The sequence below is a fragment of the Cucurbita moschata genome, unplaced genomic scaffold (genome assembly GCF_002738365.1).
Source record: "Cucurbita moschata cultivar Rifu unplaced genomic scaffold, Cmos_1.0 Cmo_Scf00019, whole genome shotgun sequence".
Classification (NCBI taxonomy): domain Eukaryota; kingdom Viridiplantae; phylum Streptophyta; class Magnoliopsida; order Cucurbitales; family Cucurbitaceae; genus Cucurbita; species Cucurbita moschata.
The window spans coordinates 2800341-2809345 of NW_019268535.1; the positions used below are offsets into that span (position 1 = coordinate 2800341).

Consider the following 9005-nt stretch of genomic DNA (forward strand, 5'->3'; position numbering starts at 1 on the left):
TTTTTTTTTTTTTTTTTTTTTTTTTTTTTTTTTTTTTTTTTTTTTTTTTCCGATAAGAGACAATTTCATTGATGAGTAAATTTGCAAGAGGGAGGTCTAATCCATGATGTTTACAAAAGACCTTCCCAATTTGCAACGAGGGAGGTATAACTGTAGGAAGTAAAAATATTAGACAGTTTACACCAAGATATAGCTTGGTAAACAACATTGTCGAAAAGTTTTGTGTAGGTTTGTGTCGTTTCTGCAAATATTCTCTGATTTCTTTCTTTCCACATATTCCAAAAGAAAGTCATGATGAGTTTTTTCCATAATAGGGCTTTTGCGTTCTTGAAAGGGTGGTACGTTAAGGCCCTATCCAAAAAATCCTTTACCTCCCTAGGAAATGTGAGATGCCATCCGAATATATTAAGAATCGTTGTCCAAAAATTTTGAGTGTATGTGCATTGCGAATGTGGATGTCTTTTTGGCGAATTGCTTTGTCTTTAGAGGCCAAGAGATTCTTTATTCCCCTTTATATGAAACGAAGTTTTGTTCCTATGCAAAGTTCATCGATAATTTATCTCTCGACATATTTGTTTGCTTTGGAATCTTTCTGCATCTTACGGTGTTGGGGCCTTAATATGTTAATATCATTTTGAGGTCGACAGAAAGCTTGAATGGCCGACCATTTTCTTTTCATCATTTTCTATTCATAGTTGCCCGTTATTATCTTGTCTAGTCTTTTAAACCAACTACCTGATAGATTTCTTCAAGGCATATCATCTGTATCATAACATTTTCCCAAGTGGCACTGGGGTTGGGTTGGTTACTAAAGAACTTCAGAGATGAAGAGAAATTTCATAGAGTAATTTTCAATAGTGTTAACAGATAACTGTCCAAACAATAATACACTTATATATACAAAGGAATGTGTTTAAATTAAGAAAATAAATCAATTTCAATTAGCAGCAGGATCCAAATGGTCGTTGAAAGATTTGTGGAGTAATCGCTGTAGCCGATTTCACAGTCAAATGGTCTTGATTGACAGCATTGATTGTCAATGTTTGGTGCTCTATCAGTTACATTCCCCATCTGGGATCCTCTCTTTCTGTAATATAGAATCGTTTTGTTTACTCATTTAATGTCACTTTATAAGCTTTTTATATTGTTGTGCCAATATTTATTTTTTTGATATTGTAAGCTGAAACTGACATTATTTTAAACCCTTAATATAGAAGCAGACAGCCAGGGTGAGTTCCAGTGCACTGATGAAATTCATCTAAGAAGCAAGCCTTTTGATAAGTTTGAAACTTCTGGTATATCTCTAAACATTTATAGTTGTGATGTGATGCTCGACTTCCTAAGCTAAGATCTATGTCAATGGCAATTTCATCATTACCAGGCAGCTTAGATATTTTCTCTATATTACTTGTATGATCATGTAAACTAGTTCAGTTTACTTTACTTTCAGTATGAAGGAAGCGTATATAGACGAGTTAAAAAAACTCGCATTTGTTTTGTCTGTCAGGTGGCATCCACCACTACACTGATGCTTTATCTCAGCATTATAGTTGTTTATTTTCAAGCTCCATGAGCTATCATGATCTGCTGGCTTTGTGATGAATGTGTTTGGTCTTCAATGGATATTCTCATTGAAAATAAGGAAAACTATAATATTTTAGCTTCTCGACAACTGGTAGTCCAAAAGACTCCCTCAACTCTCCTCACTTCAATCCCTTCCATCTTGGCCCCTCCTACTTATCCTTCCTAACTATCCTCACTATACCGAATCCGTACCAACTAAATTTTAGGCCCCGTAAATCATGTAACGGTCATTTCCATCTCCATCCCACCTGCTGCAACTATGCCATCATCCTTCCTTTCCATTTCAAGTACAATTTGCACTTAAGGCCTATCAAACCCGTTGCCTTTTAGATCGTATCCTATCCTCAAACTGAAAAGAAAGGAATAGATTAGCTATAGCTATTGTAACGGCCCAAACCCACTGCTAGCAGATACTGTCCTTTTGGGTTTTCTCTTTCGGATTTCCCTTCGAGGTTTTTAAAATGCGTATGCTAGGGAGAGGTTTCCATCTGATGCGGGATCTCACAACTATGGTTCTTGTTTGTCCTATTTCCTAATCAACACAATTGGTACTCAGACGTGTGTTTCAATAAGCAAGGATGAAGATATGGTTACAGATATATTAGTCTGAAGATTCTGATAAAGATTACCCGTGAGATCCCACATTGATTGGAAAGGAGAACGAATCATTCTTTATAAGGGTGTGGAAACCTCTCCCTAGCAGACGCGTTTTAAAAATCTTGAGGGGAAGCCCAAAAGGAAAAGTCCGAAGAGGACAATATTTACTAGCGGTGGACTTAGGCTGTTACATTACCAAAGTTAAGCTTCTTCCTCATAAAGATAATAATTGATTCTGCTTTGTATTCTCCTTAAGAATATCCACATTACACCTTTCATTTTAGGTGGTCGAAATCTGAATCCTTAACCTTTAGTTTTAGGCTATGTCTTAACCAGTAGAGCGATGTTCAAGTTGGCATTTGATGGTAGAATCTATTTTCACCGAAAATGTTGTTAGATTATCATAACCTTTGATCGGTTTCTAGTGTTCTTTGAATTATCCATCCTACAAACAAAAAGTGTGAGAGAGGGAGACTGAAGCTTTTAAATCAAACATCAAACCAAGTTTATTGTCAACATTTATACAAATAAAATCACCACAACAAACCACAAAAAGAATAATCTTCTAAACTAAGCTCCTTGCATGTTTGCAAGGTTTGCAGAGATGGTTAATTACAACAAAAGAAAAGAACACCAAAGACAATTGAAAATGGGCAATGAATCAAACAAATGTTAAAGCATTCAGCTCTCATTTTGTGGTCACAGCACCATGGATGGCCATAATGTAAACAAGTTGTGTAGCTGAGAGAATAATGAAGAAGGCTTCCATTGTTACCTGCAAAAAATTAAAACACAAACAAAATCTTGTCCTATCAATATAGTTTGAATTGGAACTGTTTTAGATTAGATTTGTGATGATAAATTGCAGCTGGGAAAAGAAATCTTTATTTTCCTCACCAGTCTTGAGTTTCTGAGATCCAGTTGAATCTCTTTCCAAGCAAAGCTGCATAAATAACAAAGCCTTAGAGTCCAGTCAAAACTTTCAAAGCAAGTTATGCTCCTCTTTTCTTATTTTCCTTTTCATGTAATAACTAAAAGAAAACACGTACGAAAAACTTTGTCGAGATTCTAAAATGGGTCATCGTTAACTTAACTCAACATACTAAGACACATTCTCGAACATGAAGTCAATAGTTTGAATCCTATCCTCTCACATGTTGAACTAAAAAAGACTAAGTTTTAATACATGGACCGTTACGAGAACGATGCAAACTTTTTAGTAAACCTTTAAACCTGAAAAAGATGGATTATTTTGTGAAAGAATTTTTGGGCCTATAAAAAGGAGGACTTGTGCTTGTGGAAATTATCGAGTAATTGGAGATAAAAAAGAAGATTCGGAATTTTGTGAACAATGCGGAGTCGGGTTTGTTGATTCTCGGATACGGAGATATCAAATGGGTTAATATTAAACTAACATATCCGGTAACCCATGTGTAGTATTTGAAACGTCTTCCTAGATATATTACGAATCTTTTAGATAAACCTGTTAAAGAATTAGATGGGAATGCATACCCCATGGCAAGGAGAGTGAGAGTCCAAGCAAAAACAGCAGCAGAGGATGCAGCACCGAAGCTTTCAGCACTCCATGACCGAATATGGTTAAGTCCTGAGATTCCTGAGGCAGCTCCAAACACAGCAGCCAACAAAGCAAATATCACAAAGAAACCGGTGGCTGCATTCCCTATGGGGAAGTAAATTGGTGAAAAATGTGCTGGAAGTTTAAGCCCAGGACCTGCAAAATTCTCACCCATCAGCAAGCTGCAACATAGAAACATGTTCAAAATGAACCAAAAACAAAAAAATGACAACATGACATGGACACAGTGTAACAGCCTAAGCCCACCGTTAGCAGATATTGTTCTCTTTAGGCTTTCCCTTTCGGGTTTCCCCTCAAGGTTTTTAAACGTGTATGCTACTAGGCAGAGGTTTTCACACCCTTATAAGAAATGTTTCGTTTCTCTCTCCAACCGATGTGGGATCTCACAATCCACCCCCCTTGAGAGCCAGCATCCTCGCTAGCACATCACTTGGTACCAGGCTTTGATAACATTTGTAACAGCCCAAGCCCACCGCTAGCAGATATTTGTTGAGGATTGTTGGGAGTGAGTCCCACATTGGCTAATTTAGGGAATGATCATGAGTTTATAAATAAAGGAATACATCTCCATTGGTATGAGGCCTTTTGGGGAAGCCCAAAGCAAAGCCATGAGAGCTTATGCTCAAAGTGGACAATATCATACCATTGTGGAGAGTCGTGGCCCAAAGCAAAGCCATGAGAGCTTATGCTCAAAGTGGACAATATCATACCATTGTGGAGAGTCGTGATTCCTAGCAATATTGTCTTCTTTGGGCTTTTCCTTTCGGTCTTCCCTTCAAAGTTTCTAAAATATGTTTGTTAGAGAGAGGTTTCCACACCCTTATAAAGAATGTTTCGTTCTTCGATCTCACACATAGTGTCAGTTCATATTGTTGGATGATGGAAGTCCCACATCGACTAATTTAGGGTGTGATCATGGGTTTATAAGTGAGGAATACTAACTCCATTGGTATGAGGCCTTTTGGGGAAGCCCAAAGCAAAGCCATGAGAGCTTATGCTCAAAGTGGACAATATCATACCATTGTGGAGAGTCGTGTTCGTCTAACATGGTATCAGAGCCATGCCCTAAACTTAGTCGTGCCAATAGATTGGTAAATCCTCGAATCCTCAAATATCGAACAAAGAACTCTTAAAGAAAAAGGAGCCAAGCCCCTCCTCGAAGGCAGTAAAAAATGACTAAGACTCCAAAGGAGTCGAGCCTCGATTAAGGGGAGGCGCACTTTGTTCGAGGGGAGGTGTTGGATGATGGAAGTCCCACATCGACTAATTTAGGGTGTGATCATGGGTTTATAAGTGAGGAATACTAACTCCATTGGTATGAGGTCTTTTGGGGAAGCCCAAAGCAAAGCCATGAGAGCTTATGCTCAAAGTGGACAATATCATACCATTGTGGAGAGTCGTGTTCGTCTAACACATATCACTTTTCAATTTCCATCCGTGATATGATCATAGTACCGAAGTTTTCATCTCGATAATCCGATGGAGACATTCAAAATCTGGAACTAGATGAAACAAACAAAGGAGATTAATCAAGAATTTGGAAAGTACCAATGATGAAGCCATGATCAATTGCTCTGTTCATGGCCCACCCTCCAATGCCCAAAATAATAACATACATGCAGAAGTTTAGCAACAGAAGCACAGTAGCAATGGATTTCATCTGTGAATTAGCCATTTGAGCAGTGAGATCAGAAAGAAAAATGCTGAGTGAAAGAGGAAAAACAGAACAAAAAGACCCAAAACTTGTAATGTAATGTGGAAGTAAGGAGGCAGAGATGGGTTTATAAATGGGGATGAGAAGGAAGGTTCAGGTTCTTTACTTGCAAAGGCTGCTGTGTTCAAAGGGGTCTTTGGAGTTGTAAAGTGTTAGGATAATGCTTCATGTTCAAGGCAAAAGAAGGATATGGGAATACTTTCTTTGCCAACATTTGTAAGTCTTCTCTTTTGAAATGGTACATTCTGCTGCTGCACAAGCTAAGAAAGTGATATTCTTTGCCTTAGGGGATAAAATGGATGTGCTTACCTTTATTACTGAAAGGCAATATTCACATCCAGACCAAAAATTTAGTTTTGAATCTGGAATTTGATGGAAGAATGTTCATGAAATGTTTTGGTATGTAAATGTGTGGGATGAAGTTCGTCTTTTGAAGTGATAGACTACGTTCATTTATTCGAGTTCATTGTTGTCAAATTTTTTGAAGAAGTATTTTACTCTAAGAAAAGTAAGAAATGTGTATGTGTGGGATGAAGTTCGTCTTTTGAAGAGATAGACTATGTTCATTTATTCGAGTTCATCTGGTCAAACTTTCGAGGTAATTTTTTATTCTAAGAAAAGTAGTATCGTTAGGGGTAATAGGGCTGAGGGCTGAAATTCCCTTAACTTTCAAGGATTTATATATGCTAAACCCCACTACAAGTTAGCGAAAGGCTGTATAGCTTAGTGGCATAAGCCCCTTTTGGCCATCCTTTTAGGTTCTTGTGTATGCAAGTTTCTTTTTCTTCGAACAAGTTATGTCATCCTTTTAACCTTTTCGTTTCACTAGTATGGAAACTAAGCTTTCGGGCATTAACGATACATGTACATGTAATTTCACTCATTAACTTTAGCTGGACCCTTCTTTGGATCAAAACTACAAACTACTTCAAAACATTCGAAAGGAGCTTATTGAAGGCATTACAATAGCTATCAAGACATGGGTACTAACCAAAAACTCATGTCTAATCGATGCTTGGTGATGCCATACCATGACTCGATGTATTAGCCTTCACTACCTATTTGGGCACGTTTATCAAAAATCAACTTAAAAGTCATCATTTATGATAAGAACATCTTAAATATGCATCCAAATTTGAATACTATTCTAGAAGGAACCCTCCCATGTAGATGCAAGTTAAAGAAGATGGCACAATGGGGGCACAATGTCGACCCACCCATTTTTATCTTTTTATACATTAGCATAATGGGACTAGTACATGGCGCAATGGACACCATTGCCATGTCACCCTCTGACTACTCAAGAACACTAAAATGTTCTAAAGATTTGGACACAGAAGAAGAAAATGCTGCCAAAGGAAACGTCCGATTAAAACAAGAAACGGAGAGAACCAAAAAGCTCATGAAGATAAACGTCGTAATTTGAAGTATAAAAAATATATTGTCAAAGAGATGGTTGTGAATTCATAACACATTAATGTCAAAATCTCATAAATCCAACAAAAATTGTATATATTAACGAAATCTCACTACAAAACATGATGAAAAGTGGATCTAAATGGTTCATTCATCCTCTTGGCTGCGCAACCTAGCAAGCTTGTTGGTAACTACCACATCAAGTTGAGCTGCCCTCTCAACAATCTCTTTCCTCTTCCTTGTGGAAACGTCATGGGCGATTTCGGCACAGTAAGTCCTGCAGTAACAACACAAACGGATCAGACAATCCATTAATCACTCCCTTATAATTGCTAATGATGGTGAGAGGTCGTCACAAACCTGTTGTGCATCATCAGAACTTCAAGCTCCTTGACATTGTGAACAACGAACTTCTTGAACCCATTAGGAAGGTAGTGGCGGGTCTTTTTGTCAGTCCCGTAGCCAATGTTTGGCATCAGAGTACATCCCTTGAACTTTCTCCTTACTCTGGAATCGATACCCTTTGGCCTTCTCCAGTTTTCCTGTCAGATAAAATTAAAAATAAGTGAACAAAGACAGACGATATTGTCTAACGAAGATCAAAGGAGATTGAAAAAATAAAAATATCTGTATGCAGGGTTTTAGTAACAGAGAGCTTATAAGTTTTTAAGCTAACCGTGTCGCAAGACCTGTATATAGTTACTCTATGCCCTAAAAAACGAAATGTCCAGCTATTAAATAAAGTCCGGACATTAGATACCACGGGCAATCTCAGTTTATAGCAAAAGAAAACTGTAAATGACCCTAGAACTATGAACGTATTACTTTTTGCTGCAACCTCAGCCGAAAGATGGTGATAACTGTTATTAATCACAGAAAATCAGTAATTTGGGTTTGTTTGCATCACAGATTGCAGCAAGACACAATTGAGTGAAGAGTTAACATGCAAATAAAGATGTAAATTTTATATAAAGTGCAATAAACATAGTATATGAGGTGGCAAAGTCTCAAATACAGAAATGATGATATTTATTTTTAACTTCAAAAATACTTTTTAACTGCAACCTCAGCCGAAAGATGGTGATATGTGTAAATAATCACAGAAAATCAGAAATTGGGTAGTTTGCATCATGGATTGCAGCAGAAAATCGATGCGTAAAGAGTTGACAAACGAATATGAGAAAAAAATGGCGTAAAACTAACATGGAATTTAATATACAACATAGATCAGATGGTAGTGCATGAAAATATTCATCATTCAATTACAGAAATGATGGGTTATCATCATCACGCCGTGTTGTATATATTGGAGAAAAATGTGCTTAGAAACTAAAAAGATTACACGAGATGCACATAGTCGGAGAAATCATGATTTCATACTGTATTGCGATCAGAAAACAGTTCCATTAACATCACCATCTTATGACAATAGACGGTGAGCCAGGACATCGGCAAATTACTAATTGTTTCAAAAACCCAATCGAAATAAATTCCATATTCAACTTCAAAACTGATTTAAAAGCTATGTCGAAGTAAGTATCAAATAGTCGATCTGTGAATCACCATAATGTATCCGAGGCCACTAGTCGGGTCTGGGGTGAATTAAATCATCAGATCCTTCTAACGTTATTAAGCTTAATCAAATGTGTGAAAAATGCAAAAACACAACCTAGCTACCATATCTTCTAAATTTAAATGAGCAATTAACAATAACAAGAATCAGATACTGTGTCAATCACCATCTTGCACCCATTGGTACAAGTAAGACTGGGGCGACAATACATCTCATCATCTTCCATAGAGAGAATAATAACATATAAACAGAAATTAAATGAAAATACCGATAATAAACTAAAATACCTTAACGGAGATCTTTCGATCACTCTGTGGCCTCTTAAACTTGGTGGTCCTCTTCTTCACGATCTTCTTCGTCAGCAAAGGAACCGCCATTTTCACTTATATCTACAGATTTCATAACAAGTACGATTATTAATCATCTCAAAGGTATCAAATCCTAGAAAACTTCAAATCAACCCTAAATGAACAAAAAAAAAAAAAAAAAAAAAAAAAAAAAAAAAAAAAAAAAAAAAAAAAAAA

General features: G+C 36.9%; 3 protein-coding genes and 3 non-coding genes across 10 annotated transcripts in view; 1 reads left to right on the plus strand and 5 right to left on the minus strand.

The window, feature by feature from the left end:
• Positions 1-1583, plus strand: part of LOC111457215 — a 4493-nt gene extending 2910 nt beyond the window's left edge. For 2 of the 4 annotated variants that reach the window (XM_023099405.1, XM_023099402.1), the window contains exon 4: positions 1215-1583. The gene's annotated coding sequence lies outside the window, so the exon portion shown is untranslated. The remainder of the gene's footprint in view (positions 1-1214) is intronic. The other 2 variants (XM_023099403.1, XM_023099404.1) reach the window with 2 other exon arrangements.
• A 1073-nt stretch (positions 1584-2656) lies between these two features.
• On the minus strand, positions 2657-5554 carry LOC111457088. Its single transcript, XM_023099232.1, has 4 exons — positions 5327-5554; positions 3694-3913; positions 3079-3124; positions 2657-2956 (listed from the first exon to the last, which is right to left on the minus strand). The coding sequence occupies exons 1-4, from the start codon at positions 5451-5453 to the stop codon at positions 2870-2872; spliced, it is 480 nt and encodes a 159-aa protein (XP_022955000.1). The 5' UTR covers positions 5454-5554; the 3' UTR covers positions 2657-2869.
• A 1349-nt stretch (positions 5555-6903) lies between these two features.
• Positions 6904-9005, minus strand: part of LOC111457242 (60S ribosomal protein L32-1-like) — a 3496-nt gene continuing 1394 nt past the window's right edge. Inside the window, exons 2-4 of one of the 2 annotated variants that reach the window (XM_023099440.1) lie at positions 8769-8870; positions 7269-7450; positions 6904-7185 (exon numbers count right to left, since the gene is read on the minus strand). In XM_023099440.1, the coding sequence (XP_022955208.1) occupies positions 7056-7185; positions 7269-7450; positions 8769-8858 (402 nt within the window). In that variant the 5' untranslated portion in view covers positions 8859-8870 and the 3' untranslated portion in view covers positions 6904-7055. The remainder of the gene's footprint in view (positions 7186-7268; positions 7451-8768; positions 8871-9005) is intronic. The other variant, XM_023099442.1, reaches the window with a different exon arrangement.
• Positions 7741-7823, minus strand: LOC111457335. The gene has a single exon (XR_002712916.1). It is a non-coding gene; the product is annotated as a small nucleolar RNA Z196/R39/R59 family (small nucleolar RNA).
• LOC111457334 lies at positions 7968-8048 on the minus strand. Its single transcript, XR_002712915.1, has one exon. It is a non-coding gene; the product is annotated as a small nucleolar RNA Z196/R39/R59 family (small nucleolar RNA).
• On the minus strand, positions 8625-8704 carry LOC111457337. Its single transcript, XR_002712918.1, has one exon. It is a non-coding gene; the product is annotated as a small nucleolar RNA U31b (small nucleolar RNA).

Excerpts from the sequence above, each read along its gene's own strand:
- LOC111457088 (XM_023099232.1), bottom strand. The coding sequence starts at position 5,453 with ATGGCTAATTCACAGATGAAATCCATTGCTACTGTGCTTCTGTTGCTA. Across the intron at positions 3,914-5,326 it reads TGATCATGGCTTCATCATTG|GTCCTGGGCTTAAACTTCCA; the intron begins GTACTTTCCAAA and ends AGAATTTTGCAG. Across the intron at positions 2,957-3,078 it reads ATCTCAGAAACTCAAGACTG|GTAACAATGGAAGCCTTCTT; the intron begins GTGAGGAAAATA and ends AATTTTTTGCAG.